Source organism: Piliocolobus tephrosceles, chromosome 17, assembly GCF_002776525.5.
Source record: "Piliocolobus tephrosceles isolate RC106 chromosome 17, ASM277652v3, whole genome shotgun sequence".
Lineage (NCBI taxonomy): Eukaryota > Metazoa > Chordata > Mammalia > Primates > Cercopithecidae > Piliocolobus > Piliocolobus tephrosceles.
The window spans coordinates 3,055,444-3,077,332 of record NC_045450.1 but is presented as its reverse complement, the minus strand read 5'-3'; the positions used below and the strand labels follow the sequence as shown (position 1 = coordinate 3,077,332).

At 56.0% G+C, this 21,889-nt stretch overlaps 2 protein-coding genes and 1 pseudogene across 3 annotated transcripts in view; 1 reads left to right on the top strand and 2 right to left on the bottom strand.

Annotated features, from left to right (window-relative positions):
• Positions 1 to 4,592: 4,592 nt before the first annotated feature.
• ZSCAN10 (zinc finger and SCAN domain containing 10) lies at positions 4,593 to 8,564 on the top strand. Its single transcript, XM_023225852.2, has 4 exons — positions 4,593 to 4,913; positions 5,630 to 5,694; positions 5,862 to 5,919; positions 6,812 to 8,564. The coding sequence occupies exons 1-4, from the start codon at positions 4,661 to 4,663 to the stop codon at positions 8,365 to 8,367; spliced, it is 1,932 nt and encodes a 643-aa protein (XP_023081620.1). The 5' UTR covers positions 4,593 to 4,660; the 3' UTR covers positions 8,368 to 8,564.
• A 3,206-nt stretch (positions 8,565 to 11,770) lies between these two features.
• On the bottom strand, positions 11,771 to 11,904 carry LOC111551769 (annotated as a pseudogene).
• A 1,933-nt stretch (positions 11,905 to 13,837) lies between these two features.
• The window catches only part of MMP25 (matrix metallopeptidase 25), a 16,350-nt gene continuing 8,298 nt past the window's right edge, over positions 13,838 to 21,889 (bottom strand). The window contains exons 5-10 of one of the 2 annotated variants that reach the window (XM_026447574.2): positions 19,336 to 19,512; positions 19,152 to 19,236; positions 18,933 to 19,015; positions 18,218 to 18,370; positions 17,883 to 18,140; positions 13,838 to 13,981 (exon numbers count right to left, since the gene is read on the bottom strand). In XM_026447574.2, the coding sequence (XP_026303359.1) occupies positions 13,953 to 13,981; positions 17,883 to 18,140; positions 18,218 to 18,370; positions 18,933 to 19,015; positions 19,152 to 19,236; positions 19,336 to 19,512 (785 nt within the window). In that variant the 3' untranslated portion in view covers positions 13,838 to 13,952. Of the gene's footprint in view, positions 13,982 to 15,802; positions 17,737 to 17,882; positions 18,141 to 18,217; positions 18,371 to 18,932; positions 19,016 to 19,151; positions 19,237 to 19,335; positions 19,513 to 21,889 lie in introns of those variants that run through there. The other variant, XM_026447573.2, reaches the window with a different exon arrangement.

The following is a 21,889-nucleotide window of genomic DNA, read 5'->3' as shown; positions in this document are numbered from 1 at the left end:
CTCCGCCTCCCAGGTTCAAGCAATTCTCCTCTCTCAGCCTCCTGAGTAGCTGGGACTACAGGCGCATGCCACCACATCCGGCTAATTTTTGTAATTTTAGCAGAGACAAGGGTTCACCATATTGGTCAGGCTGGTCTCGAACCCCTGACCTCAGGTGATCCACCCACTTCGGCCACCCACAGTGCTGGGATTACAGGCCTGAGTCACTGCACCCGGCCACTGGGTTACCTTTTTGCTGAGCCTTAGTGTCCTCGGCTGTAGAATGGGTGATGGGTCCAACAGAACTATGAGTCACTGCTGCGGTACCTGGTGTTGTAATCAGCAGCAATGAGAACAGTAATAGCTCGTGCTCATGGAAACCTACTGTGTGCCAGCCGCTACGTGCTGGACAGTGCCCTGTGCCACTCAGGTGGGGGGAGTGGTGCTTCAGGCTTTCTTCACATCCCCCTACCTGGGGTGCCAACTGGGAGTGGAGAGTGGGAGGCTCTAGGAGAGGTTCACTTGTGTAGCCCTGAGGCTAGAGAGCAGGAAGGGCAGAAAGCAGAGGGCAGGAGCCTGGGTTTCCATGTCTATAAAATGACCCCTGTCTGAAATAAAATGTGAAAGTGCCTCAGAGATCTAACAAAAATATGAGCCTGCTCTGCTCAGAAAAGCTTAAGTCATCCAGCCTCAATTAGTTGAGCAGAACTGAACTGAGTCTGCCGTGGGTGGCACTGGGCTACCAGACCGGGAAGGAGAAGCCCCACAGTCCTAGACTTGGGAGGAAGTAGGGGGAGGTTGTCAGTGCCCCCTGGTGGCTATAAATGACTTATTTTACATTTTTTATTTTTTGAGACAGGGGCTCGCACTGTTGCCTAGGCTGGAGTACAGTGTTGCAGTCACAGCTCACTCACCGCAGCCTCAACCTCTTGAGATCAAGCAATCTTCCCACCTCAGCTTTCCAAGTAGCTAGGACCACAGGTATACACAACCATGACTGGTTAAATTTTCTTTTGTTTTGAGATGGAATCTGGCTCTGTCACCCAGGCTGGGGTGCAGTGGCGCGATCTCTGCTCACTGCAAGCTCCACCTCCTGGATTCACACCATTCTCCTGCCTCAGCCTCCTGAGTAGCTGGGACCACAGGCACCCATCAGTGCACCCGGCTAATTTTTTGTATTTTTAGTAGAGATGGGGTTTCACTGTGTTAACCAGAATGATCTCAATCTCCTGACCTCGTGATCCGCCCTCCTCAGCCTCCCAAAGTGCTGAGCCACCGTGCCTGGTAACTGGCTAAATTATTTATTTATTTATTTATTTGAGAGGGAGTCTTGCTGTGTTGCCCAGCCTGGAGTGCAGTGGCATGATCTCGGTGCACTGCAAGCTCCACCTTCTGGGTTCATGCCACTCTCCTGCCTCAGCCTCCCGAGTAGCTGGGACTACAGGCACCCACCACCACCCCTAGCTAATTTTTTGTATTTTTAGTAGAGATGGGGTTTCACCATGTTAGCCAGGATGGTCTCAATCTCCTGACCTTGTGATCTGCCTACCTCGGCCTACCATAGTGCTGGGATTACAGGTATGAGCCACCACACCTGGCCCTACATTTTTAATTTTTTTAGAGATGGGGGTCTTGCCATGTTGCCCAGGGCTGGCCTTGAACTCCTGAGGCTCAAGTGATCCTCCTGCCTCAGCCTCCCAAAGTGCTGGGATAACAGGCGTGAGTGCAGCCCCTCTAACCTTTTATTTTGAAAATTTGAAAACATCCAGAGAACTTGAAAGAGCAGTGAAATGAACATTAATATATGTATCTCATCGTCAGTCCATAAATGTGGCTGAGCCTTCAGGCCCCTCTCCAAACTCTTCAGCGTTTTCTAAGAACGCAGCCATTTCCTATATATTGCAAGACTAGACTCTCATCTCAGAAATGGGTAGTCATACTATTATCGTCTAGTATCCATCCCCACCATACTCAAAATTTTCCAACTGGCCCCAGGATGTCTTTTAAAGCCTTTAAGAAAAATGAGGCCGGGCGGGGTGGCTCAAGCCTGTAATCCCAGCACTTTGGGAGGCCGAGACGGGCGGATCACGAGGTCAGGAGATCGAGACCATCCTGGCTAACCCAGTGAAACCCTGTCTCTACTAAAAAATACAAAAAACTAGCCAGGCGAGGTGGCGGGCGCCTGTAGTCCCAGCTACTCGGGAGGCTGAGGCAGGAGAATGGCGTGAACCCGGGAGGCGGAGCTTGCAGTGAGCTGAGATCCGGCCACTGCACTCCAGCCTGGGCGACAGAGCAAGACTCCGTCTCAAAAAAAGAAAAAAAAAGAAAAAGAAAAATGAATGAGGATCCAATTTAGGTTCACCCACTTGATTGTGAGGCCTCTTTGGGCTACTCTCCAATAGCGCCTCCTACAGGCACTTACTTTTTATGACACTGAGTAACTCAGGCCAATTGCTTTGAGAGATGGTCTGACTTGTTCCATATTCCCTGCAAGGCCCTAAACATTGGAAGTTGGATCTAAAGGCCACAGTTAGGCCGGGCGGGGTGGTTCACGCCTGTAATCCCAGTACTTTGAGAGACCGAAGTGGGCGGATCACCTAAGGTCAAGAGTTCGAGACCAACCTGGCCAACATGGTGAAACCCTGTCTCTACTGAAAATGCAAGATTAGTGGGGTGCGGTGGCGCGTGCCTGTAATCCCAGCTACTCGGGAAGCTGAGGGACGAGAATCACTGGAACCCGGGAGGTGAAGCTTGCAGTGAGCCGAGATCTTGCCTTTGCACTCCAGCCTGGGCAATAAGAGTGAAATTCCATCTCAAATAAATAAATAAATAAAGGCCGGTTGGATTGAGATTAGGCATTTTTGAGCTAGGCACAGTGGCTCACGCCTGTAATCCCAACACTTTGAGAGGCTGAGGCAGGTGGATCACGTGAGCCCAGGCTTTTGAGACCAGCCTGGGCAACATAATGAGACCTCATCTCAACAAAAAATAAATAAAATTAGCCCAGCCTGGTGATATGCACCTGTAGTCACAGCTGCTCAGGAGGCTGAGGCAGGAGGATCACTTGAGCCCAGGAGATCAAGGCTGCAGTGAGCCGTGATTGCGCCACTGCACTGCAACCTGGGTGACAGAGTGAGACCTTGTCTTAAAAAAGTAAATAAATTACTTAATTAAATTAAAAATTAAATAAACAGGCTTGGTGCAGTGGTTCACACCTTAATCCCAGCGCTTTGGGAGACTGAGGCAGGCTGATCATTTGAGGTCAGGAGTTCAAGACCAGCCTGGCCAACATGGTGAAACCCTTGTGTCTACTAAAAATGCAAAAATTAGCTGGGTGTGGTGCCACAGGCCTGTAATCCCAGCACTGTAAACCCAGGCTGAGGAACGAGAATCGCTCGAACCTGGAAGGTGGAGGCTGCAGTCAGCTGAGATGCCACTGCACTCCAGTCTGGGTGATACAGTAAGACTCCATATAAAAAAAAAAAAAAAAAAAAAAAAAAAAAAGCTGCAAAAAACAAACATTTTTAGCCAGGATCCCATCTTGATGGTGTCACGTGCTCCCAGTGGTTACATCAGGAAGAAGGGAAGCGCAGGTTGTTTCTCTTTCAGGGATGGTCACTTTAATCACTTGGGAAAAGTGATGCAAATTTCTCTTTTTTATTTTTTTGAGACAGAATCTCAGTCTGTCGCTGAGGCTGGAGTGCAGTGTCGCGATCTCAGCTCACTACAAGCTCCACCTCCCTGGTTCACGCCATTCTCCTGCCTCAGCCTCCCGAGTAGCTGGGACTACAGGCGCCCGCCACCAGGCCTGGCTAATTGTTTTTTGTATTTTTAGTACATACAGGGTTTCACCCTGTTAGCCAGGATGTCGATCTCCTGACCTCGTGATCCGCCTGCCTTGGCCTCCCAACGTGATGGGATTACAGGCGTGAACCACCACGCCCGGCCTTTTTTTTTGTTTTGAGACACAGTCTAGCTCTGTTGCTCAGGCCAGAGTGCAGTGGCGTGATCTCGGTTCACTGCAAGCTCCACCTCCTGGGTTCACGCCATTCTCCTGCCTCAGCCTCCCCAGCAGCTGGGACTAAATTAGCCCGGCTAATTGTTTTGTATTTTTAGTAGAGACGGGGTTTCACCGTGTTAGCCAGGATGGTCTTGATCTCCTGACCTTGTGATCCGCCCGCCTCGGCCTCCCAAAGTGCTGGGATTACAGGTGTGAGCCACCGCACCCGGCCAAGTGATGCAAATTTCTAAATGCTTTAAGGAGGGATGATAATACAGAACTGTCAGTTTTCTCTGGCCTTTGCTTTGTTGGTAACCCTGAGACCGGGGGCTGTGCTGCCCTCATGAGCCATTACCCATTGAGTAAAACTATTCCTCTGGGTCTGTGTATTGGGTGTCTTTTAACATGGATGACCTAGGTGTGGGGCCAGCTTCCTCGCAGCAGATCCTAACCCAGGGTGTTCCCTTCACAGGTGTGGGAAGAGAGGAGAGAAACCCGAGAGTGGGGCCCGCTGTAGGGAGCATCCCCACAGTGAAGCATGCTTGAAGAATCAATCTTGGCTGCCCTGGAGCAGGAGCAGCTGGGGGAAGTCAAGTTGGAGGAGGAGGAGGCTGCCAGCCCAGAGGACCCCAGGCGGCCAGAGTCCAGGCTGAGACCCGAGGTGGCTCACCAGCTGTTCAGATGCTTCCAGTATCAGGAGGACATGGGGCCACGGGCATCCCTGAGCCGGCTCCGGGAGCTCTGCGGCCACTGGCTACGGCCGGCTCTGCACACCAAGAAGCAGATCCTGGAGCTGCTGGTGCTGGAGCAGTTCCTGAGTGTGCTGCCTCCGCACCTCCTGGGCCGCCTGCAGGGGCAGCCACTCAGGGACGGGGAGGAGGTGGTGCTGCTGCTGGAGGGCGTCCACCGGGAGCCCAGCCACGCAGGGCCGCTGGTGAGAGGGTGGGGCAGTGGACTGAGGAGTATACGGATGATGGGGACTTGATCTCCCCAGTGAAGAATCTCTGGAAACTCCACTTTCCCCCACCTGAGAATTCCTTCTTCACCTCTTAACTCCTGCCCTGTCTGACTCCCACCTCGTTTCTGTCCCATGTCCTCTCGGAGTCAGAAGGACACAGGCTGCCACCCCGGGAGTCACTTAACTTGAATGTGTTTTGAACAGGATTTTAGTTGTAATGCTGGCAAGAGTTGTCCCCGTGCAGACGTCACCTTGGAGGAAAAGGGGTGTGCTTCCCAGGTCCCCAGCCACAGCCCCAAGAAGGAATTGCCTGCAGAAGAACCTTCAGCGCTGGGCCCATCGGATGAGCCTCCCCCACCCCAGCCAAGGCCTGGCAAGCCTGCTGAGCTGGGACAGTGGAGACTTCCCCCAAGTTCAAAGCAGCCACTGAGCCCGGGGCCCCAGAAGACATTCCAGGCCCTGCAAAAAAGCAGTGAGGAGCCTGTGCCCTAGGAGGCCATGGACTGGGTGTTGGGGAGGGGCCTGGATGTCTGGGGTGGGGTGAGAAGTGGGGCCTCCCCAGGTGACCGGGACAGGAGAGCGCCAAAGTGTCTTCACAGGGCCCCTATGATGTGGTGCGTGTCCTTGCAGCCATATGGCAGGCAGGGCTGCCTTCTAACAGTGCTTCCTCCCCTCTTCCCCAATGCTGTCAGGCCCCCAGGGCCCCTCACCATGGCCAGAGGAGAGTTCCCGAGATCAGGAGCTGGCAGCTGTGCTGGTGAGCTGGGCCGCACCCCAAGGTGTTCTCAAGCCCCAGGAACTTCCCTACCACTGTAGTTTTAGCAAATCCATAACTTCCCTGATTCAGTCCTGGGAAGTGTTTCATTCCCCACAGTTTCCTGAGGCATGTTCCTCACTCACCAAGGGTTTCTGCTTTTGATATAGGAGTCCCTGACCTTTGAGGATGTGCCAGAGAATAAGGCGTGGCCTGCACACCCCCTGGGTAAGCAACCCTTCCCTGGAATAGTGACCACTGATGCCTCTTTCTTTTCTTTTTCTTTTCTTGTCTTTTTTTTTTAAGAGATGGAGCCTCACTATGTTGCCCAGGCTAGTCTCAACTCCCGGGCTCAAGCGTTCCTCCCACCTCCGCCTCCCAAAATACTAGGATTACAGGCGCGAGCCACCGTGACCGGCCAACACCTCTTCTTTGCCTGAAGTTCCAGACCCTACCTGACTTTTTGGCCTTTTTGTTTTTTGAAACAGGATGTTACTCGCCCAGACTGTGGCACAATCATGGCTCACTGCAGCCGGGACCTCCTGGGCTCAGGTAATACTCCCACCTCAGCCCCCCGAGTAGCTGGGACTACAGGTGTGTGCCACCACGCCCAGCTAACTTTTTGTTTTGAGGTCAAAGGGGCACCCTTGTTTGACCTCTATCCTCTCCACCCACCTACCAGGTTTTTTTATTTGTTTGCTTGTTTGTTTGTTTTGAGACGGAGTCTCGCTCTGTCGCCTAGGCTGGAGTGCAGTGGCACCATCTCGGCTCACTGCAACCTCCGCCTCCCAGGTTCAAGTGATTCTCCTGCCTCAGCCTCCCGAGTGGCTGGGACCACAGGCGCACGCCACTACACCCAGCTAATTTTTTATTTTTTGTAGAGACGGGGCTTCACCATGTTGGCCAGGCTGGTCTCGAACTCACTCCTGACTTCAAGTGATCCACCCGACTTGGCCTCCCAAAGTGCTGAAATTACAGGCGTGAACCACCGTGCCTGGCCTTTCACCTACAGCTTTGCAGGATCCTGGGTTTCTTTCCACTTCCAGGCCAATCAGGTTCTGGTGATTGATAGGGGCCCTGGGAATAGGCCTGACCGTCTCTGTTTTCTCTTGTTTCCCAGGATTCGGAAGCAGAACCCCAGACAAGGAGGAATTTAAACAAGAAGAGCCCAAAGGGGCTGCCTGGCCCACTCCCATCTTAGCAGAGTCTCAAACAGATAGTCCTGGGGTGCCGGGAGAGCCTTGCGTCCAGATGCTCGGACGGGGTGCTGCGGCGAGTGGCCCTGGTGGAGATGGGTCCCTTCTTGGCGGCAGTGAAATTTTGGAGGTCAAAGTGGCTGAAGGCGTCTCCGAGCCCAATCCGGAGCCGCAGTTCATCTGCGCGGACTGCGGGGTGAGCTTCCCGCAGCTGTCTCGCCTGAAGGCGCACCAGCTGCGCTCGCACCCGGCCGGGCGCTCCTTTCTGTGCCTTTGCTGCGGGAAGAGCTTCGGCCGCAGCTCCATTCTCAAGCTGCACATGCGCACTCACACGGACGAGCGGCCTCATGCCTGCCACCTGTGCGGCCACCGCTTCCGCCAGAGCTCGCACCTGAGCAAGCACCTACTGACTCACTCCTCCGAGCCGGCCTTCCTGTGCGCCGAGTGCGGCCGCGGCTTCCAGCGCCGCGCCAGCCTTGTGCAGCACCTGCTGGCGCACGCCCAGGACCAGAAGCCTCCCTGCGCTCCTGAGAGCAAGGCCGAAGCGCCGCCGCTGACCGAAGTCCTGTGCTCCCACTGCGGCCAGACCTTCCAGCGCCGCTCCAGCCTTAAGCGCCACCTGCGGATCCACGCCAGGGACAAGGACCACCGGTCCTCCGAAGGCTCCGGCAGCCGCCGCCGAGACTCCGACCGGAGGCCCTTCGTGTGCAGCGACTGCGGCAAGGCCTTCCGGCGCAGTGAGCACCTGGTGGCCCACCGGAGGGTGCACACGGGCGAGCGGCCCTTCTCCTGCCAGGCTTGCGGCCGCAGCTTCACGCAGAGCTCGCAGCTGGTCAGCCACCAACGGGTGCACACAGGCGAGAAGCCCTACGCCTGTCCGCAGTGTGGGAAGCGCTTCGTGCGCCGGGCCAGCCTTGCCCGCCACCTGCTGACCCACGGTGGCCCTCGGCCCCACCTCTGCACCCAGTGCGGGAAGAGTTTCGGCCAGACCCAGGATCTGGCCCGCCACCAGCGCAGCCACACGGGCGAGAAGCCCTGCCGCTGCAGCGAGTGCGGCGAGGGCTTCAGCCAGAGCGCCCACCTGGCGCGCCACCAGCGCATCCACACAGGGGAGAAGCCCCATGCCTGCGACACCTGCGGCCACCGCTTCCGCAATAGCTCCAACCTGGCCCGCCACCGCCGCAGCCACACGGGCGAGCGGCCCTACAGCTGTCAGACGTGCGGTCGCAGCTTCCGGCGCAACGCGCATCTGCGGCGGCACCTGGCTACCCATGCGGAGCCCGGGCAGGAGCAGGCCGAGCCCCCGCAGGAGTGCGTGGAGTGTGGCAAGAGCTTCAGCCGCAGCTGCAATCTGCTGCGACACCTGCTGGTGCACACGGGCGCCAGGCCCTACTCCTGCACGCAATGTGGCCGCAGCTTCAGCCGCAACTCCCACCTGCTGCGCCACCTGCGCACCCACGCCCGCGAGACGCTATACTAGCTTGGCCCGCCTTCTGCCAGCCGTGCTCTGCGCCACCTCCCCAGGGTCCTCCATAGCGGAGGCCTGCGGGAATATCCTTTCCTACCACACCCCACTTCGCTCTCCTTCCACTTTCACGGCTGTGCTTCCCTGCCCGAGGCATTGCTTTCCGGCCTCAGCAATGTAATTAAAACGCCCGAAGTAAAATGGCCTTCTCCAAAATGGCCCCTCTTTATTTCTTTACAAGTCCACCAAAATTCGAACTGTCAGCTGCCACTCTGGAGCAGGCTGCTTGGAAGCAGGTGTGGGGAGAGTGTGGCCACCCAAAGTGGGGGAGAAGGAGGAGATGTCAGCCTTCACAGCCAGCTGTGGGGAGGGCCAAGGAATCTGACCCTGGAATGTTTTCTCCTCTGGAATCTGCCCTTGATCTGTGCTGTGCAGTAAGTACTCACTAGTCACATAAGACTCCTTGACTTGGCTCAGCATGGTGCCTATGCTCCCAGCACTTTGAGAGGCTGAGGCAGGTGGATCACCTAAGGTCAGGAGTTCAAGACCAGCCTGATCAACATGGTGAAACCCCTGTCTCTACAAAAAATACAAAAATTAGCCAGGCATGGTGATGTGTGCCTGTAGTCCCAGCATCCTGGGAGAATGAAACAGGAGAATTGCTTGAACACGGGAGGCAGAGGTTGCAGTGAGCCTAGATCATGCCATTGCACTCGCGCCTGGGCAACAGAGTGAGACTATGTCACCAGATGTTGCAGGAGAAATTCCTCTCTTGGAAGACCCCAGGAAAGGATATTTCAAGTAGGAGGGATCAGTCAACTGAGAGATGGAGGGTGAAGAGTTGGGAGAGGCCATATTTGAAGCACGGGAAGCCCTCCTGATGTATTGAGTGCCTACTGTGTGCCAGGGAAGGTGCTGGGTTATTGAGGGGAATAAGGGGAAGGCGGCCTGGGAAGGATGTGGGAGGGGCGGCCCAGGCAGAGGGAGTAGTAGGAAGCCAGGCCTGGGGAAGGGAGGAGCCCCAGATGCAGCTGGACAGCATCTGTCCCGGAGGGGGACAAAAAAGCTCTCAGTGACTGGGGCCTGACAGGTCAGCCCTGGGCTCATGTGCAATGGGTCTCCCTGCAGAGGGCTCAGGACGGGAGAGATTTCTTTTTTTTTTTTTGAGACGGAGTCTGGCTCTGTCTCCCAGGCTGGAGTGCAGTGGCCGGATCTCAGCTCACTGTAAGCTCCGCCTCCCGGGTTTACGCCATTCTCCCGCCTCAGCCTCCGGAGTAGCTGGGACTACAGGCGCCCGCCACGTCGCCCGGCTAGTTTTTTGTAGTTTTTAGTAGAGACGGGGTTTCACCGTGTTAGCCAGGATGGTCTCGATCTCCTGACCTCGTGATCCGCCCGTCTCGGCCTCCCAAAGTGCTGGGATTACAGGCTTGAGCCACCGCGCCCGGCCGAGATTTCTTCTCTAGTAATAAAATCACTTCAGCTTTAGCTACTGCATGGAAATGGCTTGAGAGAGGCAAGACCAGGGACACCAGCTAGGAGGCGGAGACTGCTGTCCAGGCTGGGGGTGACAGAGCGCCTGGGGACCACAGCACAGCAGGAGGGATTTCTAGGTAAGAGGAAGCCAAGGGGGACATGAGGGGTGAGTCAAGGGGGACACGGAGTCACTGGAGAGGTTGGGGAAATGGTAGAAAGAACTTGAGCAGCTGGGCGCAGTGGCTCACACCTGTAATCCCGGCACTTTGGGAGGCCGAGGTGGGTGGATCACCTGAGGCCAGGAGTTAGAGACCAGCCTGACCAACATGGAGAAACCTCGTCTCTACTAAAAATACAAAATTAGCCGGGCGTGGTGACATATGCCTGTAATCCCAGCTACTTGGGAGGCTGAGGCAGGAGAATTGCTTAAACCCAGGAGGCAGAGATTGTGCCATTGGACTCCAGCCTGGGCAACAAGAGTGAAACTCTGTCTCAGAAAAACAGAACAAAACAAAAAACTTGAGCAGTAGTGGAGGGGAGATCCCAGCATGTGGCACAGGGTAAGGAGAGGCGGGGCCAGGGTCGGGCCATGGGCGGCCCCTCAGAGCTGGGGTCTCAGGCCAGAGACAGTCCTTCCAGGATAAAGGGACGTCAGAGGTTTCTGCAGGATGCGGAGGAGGAAAGCCTGTGGGGCCCTTTGAGGCTGTGCAGAGAGAACTCTGGATGCAGCTGCCTCCTTCCTCAGGAAGGCTGGGGGCAGCAGGGCCCAGAGAGCCTGGCGACACCTTTCCTTCCCCCTGGTCACCTCCCTCAGCCCTGTAGGAGCTGCTAGGACAGGGACTGGAAGCAAGCAGGGCCCCTCAGGGTGACCAGGGCCACCAAAGGTGACTGTCAGGGTCACTGTCCAGCTGTTTCCCCGGCTGGGCTCTAGGCTGGAGCCAAGGAGCGCTTGCTCCGAAACTCAAGAGTGCATCCAATGCTCTGAAAGGGCAGTGTTCCTGGTTCCCAAGCCCCCCAATATCCCCCCTTGAGCACACCCCAATATCCCTCCAAGACCGCGGGCTCAGCCCTAGGAGAGCTGCTCAGGGAGCCTCCCTGTGGGTGTTTGCTCCTCCCCAAGCTGTGGCCCATTTCCGCTTCCTTCTTCCTCCTCAGCCCAAAGGCAAGAGTCATGGAACCCCAGGACAGGGTGGGACAGAACAGGACAGGGCCCCCAACCCCATCTTTATCTCACCAGCTGCTGCTGGATGCCAAGCCTCCCCTGAATGGGGAAGGCTGGTCTGTGTGAGTCAGCGGAGGCAGGAAGTGGAGGATGACGGGAGCCTCTGCAGGACCAGTTGAGCGTGGACTCCGAAATGGTGAGAAGTGCCCTCCCAGTCGTTCCTCCTGGCTGCCCTGGGCTCTGCAACTGCAGGGTGCTGAGGCCTCAGGCCCAGAGATCTGACCCCTGCCTTCTTGCCTCTCCCTTGAAACCAGGGCCTGGTAGGGGACTCCGGAGTCCCCTCTGCCCCAGCCCCTGGGGCCCTTGATCTTGGGAGAAAACCAAGGAGAGTTTGTGGCCCCAGCCCTGCCCGGGGGATGAGGACGGAAGAGGGAGTCATGACAAGAAAGATGCGGGGGCCAAAGTCCCCTGACGCCGGAGGCCCAGGGGTGGCGATCAGGGAGCGGTTCTGTGCTTCCGGCTGTGTAATCAAGGACACACCAGGCTGAAATCCTCTAGTCCTCAACCAACCCACTAGGGCATGGAGACCCATGCACCATTATCAATAAGAGAGTCAGGGGCCTGGCCTTGCTCTTCCACATCTAGAACCTGGGTAGATCCATCGGAGCCACAGTTTCTGCTGTCACTACTGGGCCGCCTGCCTCACTGTGCCTGCCTGTCAGAGAAGCCTGGAGATAGGCACCTGATTCCATTTAAGCAACTGTTATTTTATTTTATTGTTTTCAGGGGAAAGTATGAGTGCAGTCCCCCACTACCACAAATTATGCAGCCGGGTGTCCCACACTTGGGGAAATCACAGGGGTCAGCACATCCGGGGTGCAATTGAGACGGTTTGGCTCTGTGTCCCACCCAAATCTCATCTGGAATTGTAATCCCCACATGTCAAGGGAAGGACCTGGTAGGAGGTGATTGGATCATGGGGGCATTTTCCACCATGCTGTTCTGGTGAAAGCGAGTGAGTTCTCACGAGATCTGATGCTTTTCTTGTTGGTTTTGCTTTGTTTTGTTTTGAGATGGAGTTTCATTCTTGTTGCTCAAGCTAGAGAGCAATCGTGCAATCTCTGCTCACCACAACCTCCACCTCCTGGGTTCAAGCGATTCTCCTGCCTCAGCCCCTCTAGTAGTGGAGATTACAGGTGTACGCCACCACTCCGGGCTAATTTTTCTATTTTTAGTAGAGACGGGGTTTCACCCATTGGCACAGGCCGCAGAGCTCCCTGGAGGGTGTGCTGTGCCTCACATTTGGGGTGGGGCAGTGGTAGAGAATGAGAGGTCGGAGGAAACCCAGGAAAGGAGGAAGAGACACCAGGACCCACACAGGCCCTGCTCTTGGGCCTGCCCAGCCCAGACTCTGAGAGGATCATTCTCTGAGTGGTTTCCAGGAGAGCACTGCCCCACCCCTGCCCCGGGCTTTCCGGGCTGTGAGGGGCTCCTGGGACAGGTGCTGCCTCTCATCTGCACCCCTGCCATTCTCCAGCGCCCCCGACAGATGTGACCTCCAGCGCCTCCAGTGACACTCTCACCCCATCACTATCCACCTGCCACTGGGCATCCCTGACTGAGCCCTGACACACAGGCACCTCGGGAAATACTGAGGGCACCCGCATCCTTACAGTCTGTTTTCAGACATGCTCACAAAGCACACGCAGCCTCTCACTCACCTTCGCGAAGCACATGGCGGCCAAAAGTTCCAGGAGTCAGGGCCTGTTGGCGAGGAACAGGTGTGAGGAAAAGTGTCTCAGAGAAGCACCCTCCTCCCCAGAGGGTCCTCACCTTCAGAAACCCCAACTCCCCACCTGAGATGACCCAGCTCCACTGAGACAGTCACCTTCTGCACCCAGTCTTCCTGGCACAAAAACACAGCTGGTTTCATGGGGGAAGTGGGGCGTACTGGGCGGAGCCTCTCCCAGGGCAGGAGAGAAGGAGGCCACTCCTGCACCAGCTAAGTCATGCTCTAGGCTTCAGCTCCAAGAGACTATCTCTCCACACCCCCCAACCCTAGACCCTGCATGACTCTCACAAAGGCCACCATCCGAAGGCATCTTGGGATCCATCCAGGCTGTACCTTGTGTTTTTTTTTTTTTTTTTTTTTTTGAGACGGAGTCTCGCTCTGTCGCCCGGGCTGGAGTGCAGTGGCCGGATCTCAGCTCCCTGCAAGCTCCGCCTCCCAGGTTTACACCATTCTCCTGCCTCAGCCTCCGGAGTAGCTGGGACTACAGGTGCCCACCACCTCACCCGGCTAGTTTTTGGTAATTTTTTTTTTAGTAGAGACGGGGGTTTCACCGTGTTAACCAGGATGGTCTCGATCTCCTGACCTCGTGATCCGCCCATCTCAGCCTCCCAAAGTGCTGGGATTACAGGCTTGAGCCACCGTGCCCGGCCCAGTACCTTGTTTTTATAGCTTTACGGTGATGCAATTCACAGGCAAAGCAATTCACTCACTGACCTGTGCAATTTAAAGCACAGAACTATGCAGCTATCACCACAACCCATTTTAGAACATTCTCATCACTTCTAAGAGAAATTCTGCCCCTCTGAGACATCACCGCCAGTCCTCATTTCCCTGGACAAGCACTCATCTACTTTCTTTTACTGTTTCTTTTTTTTCTTAGACAGAGTCTCCCTCTGTTGCCCAGGCTGGAGTGCAGTGGCACGATCTCAACTCACTGCAACCTCTGCCTCCCGGGTTCAAGCAATTCTCCGGACTCAGCCTCCCGAGTAGCTGGGATTACAGGCACATGGCACAACAACCAGGTAATTTTTGTGCTTTTAGCAGAGACGGGGTCTCACCATGTTGCCAAGGAGTCTCGAACTCCTGACTTCAAGTGATATGCCTGCCTCCGTCTCCCAAAGTGCTGGGATTACAGGCGTGAGCCACTGCGTCCGGCCTCATCTGCTTTCTCTCTCAATGGATGCGTCTCCCCCACACGTTTCCTGTAAGTAGAATTATACACTAGGTGACCTTCTGTGTCTAGCATCTTTCACTGAGCATCCTGTTCTTGAGGTTCATCTGTGTTGTAACATGGATCAGTCCTTCGTTCCTTTTTTCTGGCTGCATACTATTCTACTGTGTGGATAGACCACAAGTGGTTTCTCCATTCACCCATCGAAGGACACTTGGGTTCTTTCCTCTTTTTGGCTATGCTGAATAATGCTACTGTGAACATTCACGCACAAGTTTCTGTGCAGACATATGTTTTCACTTCTCTTAGATATGTATGAAGGAGAAGAGTAGCTGGGTTACATGGTTAATGTGTTTTTATCCTTTTCAGGAACAGCCAGACTATTTTTCAAAATGTCTGTCATTTTACATTCCCAGCAGCAGTGTGCGAGGGTTCCTATTTCTCCACATCCTCAGAAACATTTGTTATGCTCTGGGTCTTTTTAATTCTAGCTATCTTAGTGGGCTGCAATGGTATCATGTGACAATTTTTTTTTTTTTTTATACAGTCTCGCTTGGTCGCCCAGGGTGGTGTGCCATGGCGTGATCTCGGCTCACTGCAACCACCAACTCCCGAGTTCAAGCGATTTTCCTGCCTCAGCCTCCTAAGTAGCTGGGATTACAGGCATGTGCCACAACACCCGACTAATTTTTATATTTTTAGTAGAGACGGGGTTTCACCATATTGGCCAGTTGGTCTAAAACTCTCAACCTCAAGTGATACCTGCCTCTCAAACGACTGCATCAGCCTCCCAAAGTGCTTGGATTACAGGTGTGAGCCCCCGCACCCGGCCAATTTTTTTTTTTTTTTTTTTTTTTGAGACAGATCTGTTGCCCAGGGTGGAGTGCAGCGGTGTGATCACAGCTCATCGTTGCCAAGACCTCCCGCCTTCAAGTGATTCTCTCCTCTTAGCCTTCTGAGTAGCTGGGACTACAGATGCGAGTCGCCACCATGCCCGGCTAATTTTTGGATTATTTTGTTGAGACAAGGTCTCACTATGTTGCCCAGGCTGGTCTTGAAATCCTGGGCTCCAGCCATCCTCCCAATTTGACCTCCCAAAGTGTTTGGATTATAGGCATGAGCCACTGCGCCCAGCCTCTTTCCAACTTTTTGGATGATGTCCTTTGAAGCACAAAAGTTTGAAATTTTGATTATGAGACCATTTAAAAAATAAAAATAATCGCTTTGACATGACATTTTTATGTAGCAGTTATAAAATTTTAAAGGCTCTGGAAGTCTACATGGAGCCATGAGGCAGTCTCAATTCCACAGTGGCCGACTGTCCTCCGGGTGCCCCATAACCAACTTTTGGGTTCCTCTCTACTTCTTCCTCCCCCTCTTCTTTCTTCTTCTTCTTATTTTTATTTTATTTTATTATTATTATTTTTGAGACAGAGTCTTGCTCTGTTGCCCAGGTTGGAGTGCAATCATGAGATCTTGGCTCACTGCAACCTCCCTCTCCTGGGTTCAAGAGATTCTCCTGTCTCAGCCTCCTTAATAGCTGGGATTACAGATATGCACCACCATGCCTGGTTAATGTTTTTTTTTTTTTTTTCTATTTTTAGTGGAGATGGGATTTCTCCATGTTGGCCAGGCTGGTCTCAAACTCCTGACCTCAAATGATCTGCCTGCCTTGGTCTCCCAAAATGCTAAGATTAAGGCGTGAGCCACCACACCCGGCCCCACTCTTCCTTCTTAGATTCCCCATCAACCCTGGATTCCTTCTTCTGCAAAGCAGGGAGATTCAGGTCGGTCCAGTTCCCGCCACCACACTTCTCCCTAGGTCCATCAATGCTCAGAAGAATGAAAGGGCTTTTTGTCCATTCATTTTTATTGTCCTGACTGGGATGAATAAGTTTCTAAAATACAAATTTCTCCCTCCTCATACATGGAAAAGAAACTGACAGAGGCCCAAATCGTTTCCCAGCAGCCCAGAATTCCCAGGTAACTGACCAGTTTCCTGCCTCTGTCCTCATGCTGATGTATTTGTATGAGAAATCGGGGAACCCCTTCCCTGGTCGTGGGGATGGCTGCCCACAGCCTCAGCTCCAGGAAGAACTAGGGGGTCATGGAGGCTGGACAGCAACTTAGGAAGTGGCCCCTAAGTGACTCTACCTATGGGGGTCAGGCCGTCAGTGTGGCTCTGTAGAGAAGATATGAAGAGATTGGTCCTGGGATGGGGGAACACTTCAGAGCCACAGAAATGCCAGGAGACAGGCAGCTACTGCCCCCAACAATCCCCGCAACTAGTTAAAATGCAGATTCCTGACCCCACCCTGAGTGAGGATTGAGGGTGAGGTGTGGGATCTGCAAACTTCAATTTCCCAGTGATCCTGATGTGGGATAGCCTAGAAAAATAGTTCCAGAGGCAGTAATTTAGATCCTAAAACTGTGGGGAGTGGGGACAGGGTGAATCAGGTGCCCCCAGGTTCCACCCACCCCTCACTCTAGAACTAAGACCTCCCAGGAGAGAGTGCCCAGGGGGCAATGACCAGGCCTGAGCCACGGTTCCATCCCTGTCTTTCCACCAGCGTTGAGTTGATGGGAGTCAAGCTGTTCTCTCCAGGGTGCAAGCAGGGAAGGGGTTCTTGGGGATAGAAGGGTGCTCCATTCAATGGGAGGCAGTTCTGGGCCCAGGGAGGTGCCCAGGCTGGGTGGCCTGGGAAGGAGGAGATGGGTGGCAGGGGAGGAACAGGTGGCAGGGGAGGAACGGAAACAAGGTTAACAGGGTCTGGAGAGCAAGGATCATCCCTCCAGCCACCGATGCCACCACCCAGGACGTGGCGCACGGGTCCTCAGGGGTGATATCTGGGCTGGTTCCGGGTCTGGGTCCCAGGTTCCCACCAATGTGGCAATGACTGTAGAGGGGCATTGTGGGAGCAGAACGGGGTGAGAAACTGCGGGTGGGAGAGGACAGGGCCCAGCCTCGCAGTGAAGCCTGTCCTCTAACGACCCGGGAACGCCAGGCACAGTGGCCAGGCAGGGCGGGGCTGCGGAGAGTCCCGGGACTGCGCTCCGAGAAAAGCTGCCTTTTCCTGGAAAAGGATGGTCCTGCGGGGGCAGCTCGCGGCCAGGGACCGCCGACCCTCGGGGTGAGGCCGCAGGCCCAGGCCTTGTCCTCCCCGCCCCTCCGCGGGCTCGGGAGGCAGGGTCCTATCGCTCCCTGGTGGCTGCCGCGAGGGAACGACGGGGGCGGCGACCGACGCGTGGACCCAGCGCGCGCGCCCCCTGGCAGCCGGTTCTGGTGGCACCGCCGGGGGCGGGAGACCCCGCGGAGACTGAGTCCGGCGCCAGGGCGATCAGTCCCCGCTGCCGCCGCCCCCGCGCGGGAGATCCACCCCGCTTAGTCCGCGCCCAAGCCCCGGTCTGTGGGAACAGACAAGGGGCCTCCGCAGCGCCTCACAACCCCCGACCAGGTCCAGCGGCGGGGGACTCGGCCGTGGCGGGCGCTTTTCGGTCTGGATCGCTCCCCCCATCAGCGGGAGGCGACAACCCGCATCAGCAGGGGCAAGAGGAGCAGCAGGAGGGGAGCGGGCCGCCGTCCTGCGGCCTGGTTGAGCTCGCACTGACAATCGCAGGCTCTGGACTCGGGGGTCGCTTTGGGGGGTCGGGGGGCGCGGGGACCAAAACTTGGGGCGGGGCAGTCCAGCCAGTTGGGCCCCATGGGCTGGGGGGCGTCCGGCTCGGCCTTGATGCTGTTCTTGGGGAAGCGCCAGTAGTAGGCACCCTTGAAGAAGTAGGTGTCACCTGGGAGAGCAGAGCTTGAGTCCCGGTCCCGCCCCGCCCTGCTGCCGAAAGACCCCCATCCCCGCAGGGTGGTCTCCATGTCTCCATTCCCCACACCCCTCTCCCCACGCCAGGCCCAGTAACCCGCAGGACACCGCGCTTCCCACCTGCGTTGCTGACGGTGACATCGTCAGGGGAGGGGGGCGCGCCTTCCCAGAGGCTCAGGTCACGAGGGTAGCCGGGGTCCGGGCGCGCCGCCGCCTCATCGTAGCGCCAGTACTGCCGGCCGCGGACCAGGTAGGTCTTCCCGTTCTGTGGCCACGAGAACACGGCGTCCACCTCCTCCCCCGGGGGCAGCCCCAGCTCCGTGAGCGGCCGCGCCCCGCGCTCCAGCTGCCGGTCCTGGAACACCCAGAACTGGGGCCCTGCAGGGCGGAGGCCGGGAGGTCAGGGTGGGCTCCCCGCGCCGGCCCCAGCGCGCTCCGCCGCCCGCCCCACTCACCGCTGAAGAGGAGGATTCGGCCGTCTCTGTGCCGGGCATAGGCGGCCTGCACTACCCTCACCTGGGCAGGCAGCCCCTCCCAGAAGCGGTGCAGCCGCGCGGGCCGCGGGGACACCAGCTGTCCGGAGGGCTGGAGGCGCCAGAACCAGGGGCCTGCAGGGGACAAAGGGGTTCGCAGGAAGGCATGAGACAGCAGGAGGTCTCCTCCCGCAGGGTGTGTGGCTGGGTGGGGAGGGGTCCCATCTGGAAATCAAGGGCGCAATGGATCTAGGGTAGCCCATCCTGGCCTGCCTGGGACTCTTCCCTTTTTAGCACTAAAAGTCCCAGGGCTGTGCCTGGTGGCTCAGACCTGTAATGCCATCACATTGGGAGGCTGACAATGGAGAATCACTTGAGCCAGGAGATTGAGACCAGCCTGGGCAATATAGTGAGACTCCATGTCTAAAATATAAAAAAATAAATTACTAGCAAGGCGTGTTGGCATGTGCCTGTGGTCCCAGCTACTAGGGAGGCTGAGGTGGGACGATCACTTGATCCGGGTATTTTGAGGCTGCAGTGAGCCATGATCACACCACTGCACTTCAGCCCAGGCAATAAAGCAAGACTCTGTCTCAAGAAGGAAAAAATTTCCACTTCCAGGGTAAGCCCACAACCCCAGTGGGTCACTGAAGTGGGCAGGAAGCCAACATATATGAGGCCACATGAAATGACTCACCTTTGAAGAAGAAAGTTTCCCCTCGGATGTTGGCGATGGCGTCAAAATTGCCCTCACATCGATCAGGGATGGGGAAGGACGGGCTGGGGAGGAAAGGAGAGGTGAGCAGAGTGGGGGGCTTGTTTCCTCCAAGGCAGGGACCCCCACCATCCCCATCTCAGAGGACACTGAGGCTGGGCAGCTGGTCACCCAAGGTCACCCAGTTGGTGGGAGACTCACCTGTCTGGGGGTGAGACTGGGGGCTGGGGAGGAGGAGCCAGGGGTTTCCTTGTGGGCTTGTCATATGGGGTTTGGGGTGCCTTCCCTGTGGGGAAAGAGTCAAGCAAGTGTGGGTCCCCTGGCCTGCTGCAGAGGACACTGGATGGGGCAATGATGGTTTCGCGGCGGGTCCCTCTCCTCCTACCATAGAGCTGCTGCAGGCCATCACGGTCATCCGGAGACAGGCGATACTTGTCAGGGTTGCCCACCGGACCCTGGTAGAAGGGCCTCATAATGGAGTTGGGGGCTGAGGAGTGGCCCAGGCCCAGGGCATGGCCAAACTCATGGACAGCCACGGCAAACAGGTCAGTCCCCTCGCCGTCTGCAGGAGAAAGTGGGCGGAAGCTGAGCCTGCCCTTGCCTGGGGAAAGGGGGCACAGGAAGGCCCTGCAAGTGCAGCTATGGCCAACAGCAACAGCAGGACACCCTCCAGAGGTGGCCTCAGCCTCCTCTGCCCAGGACCCCCCCAAACTCTCCATCATCCCTGTCTCCAGTCACCCGGTCAGCATGGCTGTGCCGGACACTGGACCACAAGGCTGAAAAGACCCAGAGAACACACAGAGGAAGAGGCCACCTTACACACAGATGGGGCCCCTCCTCTGGGAAGGGAGCACTTTTTGCACAGAAGTTTGAGGGGAGGAGCTGGATGTGGTGACTCACACCTATAATCCCAGCACTTTTGGCGTCACGGGTGGGAGGATAGCTTGAGCCCAGGAGTTCAAGACCAGCCTGGACAACATAAGGAGATCCCCATCTCTATAAGGAGATCCCCATCTCTATAAAAATAAAAATTAAAAAATTAGCCAGGAATGGTGGCGCACACCTGTAGTCCCAGCTACTCAGGTCCCAGGTTGAGGCAGGGAGCCAGGTGTATTGCTGGAGCCCGGGAGGTCAAGGCTGCAGTGACCCATGACCGTGTCATTGCACTCCAGCCTGGATGACAGAACAAGACCCCGTCTCAAAAAAATAAAAAAGAAAATAAAAGAAACTTGAGAGGGCGGTGGGGCGAGGGCAGGAGCCTACAAGGTGCGTGCCATTCTCTGCAGACAGCCCCAGCCCTGGGAGCATCCCCTCCTCCCAGCTACAGTCTATGGTCAGCGACCCCCACCCCTCTCCCCCTTGCCACCCCCATCCACTGGGGATGTAGGTCCATGTCCTTGACCCAAGACCTTCTCCCATTCCTGCCCCTACCCCATTCCTACCCCCATCCCTCCTCAAGTCATATCCCTTACATTCCTTGAGTCCTCCATCCCCCTCCCCATCTCCCTGTCCACAGCCTCTACCCCTCCTCATCCTACCCTGTACCACCCCCACCCCAAGTCTTCCTGCATCTCCTTGGGAACACAGAGCTCCTCTAGCAGGCACTCTCAGACCACAGCCTGCTGGCCCCAGCACCCAGCCTTGCTCCCAGCCTCTTCCCACCACAGCAGCCTCTTCCCTCCGGATTCAGCTCAGGTGCTCAAGACCGCCAGGAACCAGAGGATTCACATGCCAGCCTGGCTGAAGCCCAGCTCCTCATCAACTGGTGAGCCGCCTGCTGCCTCCTGCTCCGGCTGCTGAGAGGCCAGAAGAGACCAAGACAGAGACACAGCCCTGCAGCACCACAGGGAGGCCCCATGCAGATGAGTTTCATGGCCATCTCCAACTAAGATCAGCACTGTTCAGGGCAGGCTCATAGGTAACGACGTAGTGAACTGAAAAGCAAACTTCTCTCAGTCGCTAAAGCCACTCGCTGAGCGTCTAAGCATGAAACGTGAGTATAAGAGGGGTAGCAAACACGTTTTCATTCACTTCTCACCAAACCTGTCTCCTAAGCCCATTTTACAGAGGAGGAAACTGAGGCACAGAGACTTCAAGGTAGGTGGCCAGGTACCCTGGCTCTGCCGGCCTGCCTTTCATCAGGGTTTTCAATGGTCTTGGTTAAATCACATCTGCACTGATGAATTTCCCTGTCAACTGTAGGTTCTCTTGTTGCTCTGAGTCCTTTTTCTGAGAAACTGGGGGAAGTTTGGTGTTTCAATCAGAGCGATATCATTCATCTCTCACCTTCTTCCCTGCCTTGTCTCTCCTGGGCCATACTGGGCTTCCGGACCCTGCACCCCTTCCTGCACCCTTGTCACGCCATGCATCTGGGGGAAATTACACAACCACAACTGTGCAGCCCCAGCCCCACGAGATTCCCAGAGGGCAGTCCACAGGGGCCCCGGTACCTCCTATCATCCTTGCCCCAGGCTCTGGCAGGCAGCTCCTGCACGCTTCCCTCAGCCCCACGGCAGGCTCACAGCCCCTCGAGCTTCCAGTCAACCCCAGTCCCCAATTCTCAAATGATAAATGTGTTTCCTGTTTCATCAAGACAGGACATCAATGTTATCTGTAACTTCCGGTGCACTGGGGCACACAGCTGCATCTCCCCATGCTCACCTCGTGCCTCTTGCTGTGCTCAGTGTGAGGACTTAGCCTGGATCATCTCCTCCAGGACAAGAACAACCTACCCTCATCTGTCCATCCAATCTACCCACCCATCCATCCCTGCCTCTGTGCATGTATCCTTCCATCCATCCATCCCCCGCCTCTGTGCATGCATCTGTCCACCCATCCATCCCTGCCTCTGTGCATGCATCTGTCCGTCCATCCATCCCTGCCTCTGTGCATGTATCCTTCCACCCATCCATCCCCGCCTCTGTGCATGTATCCTTCCA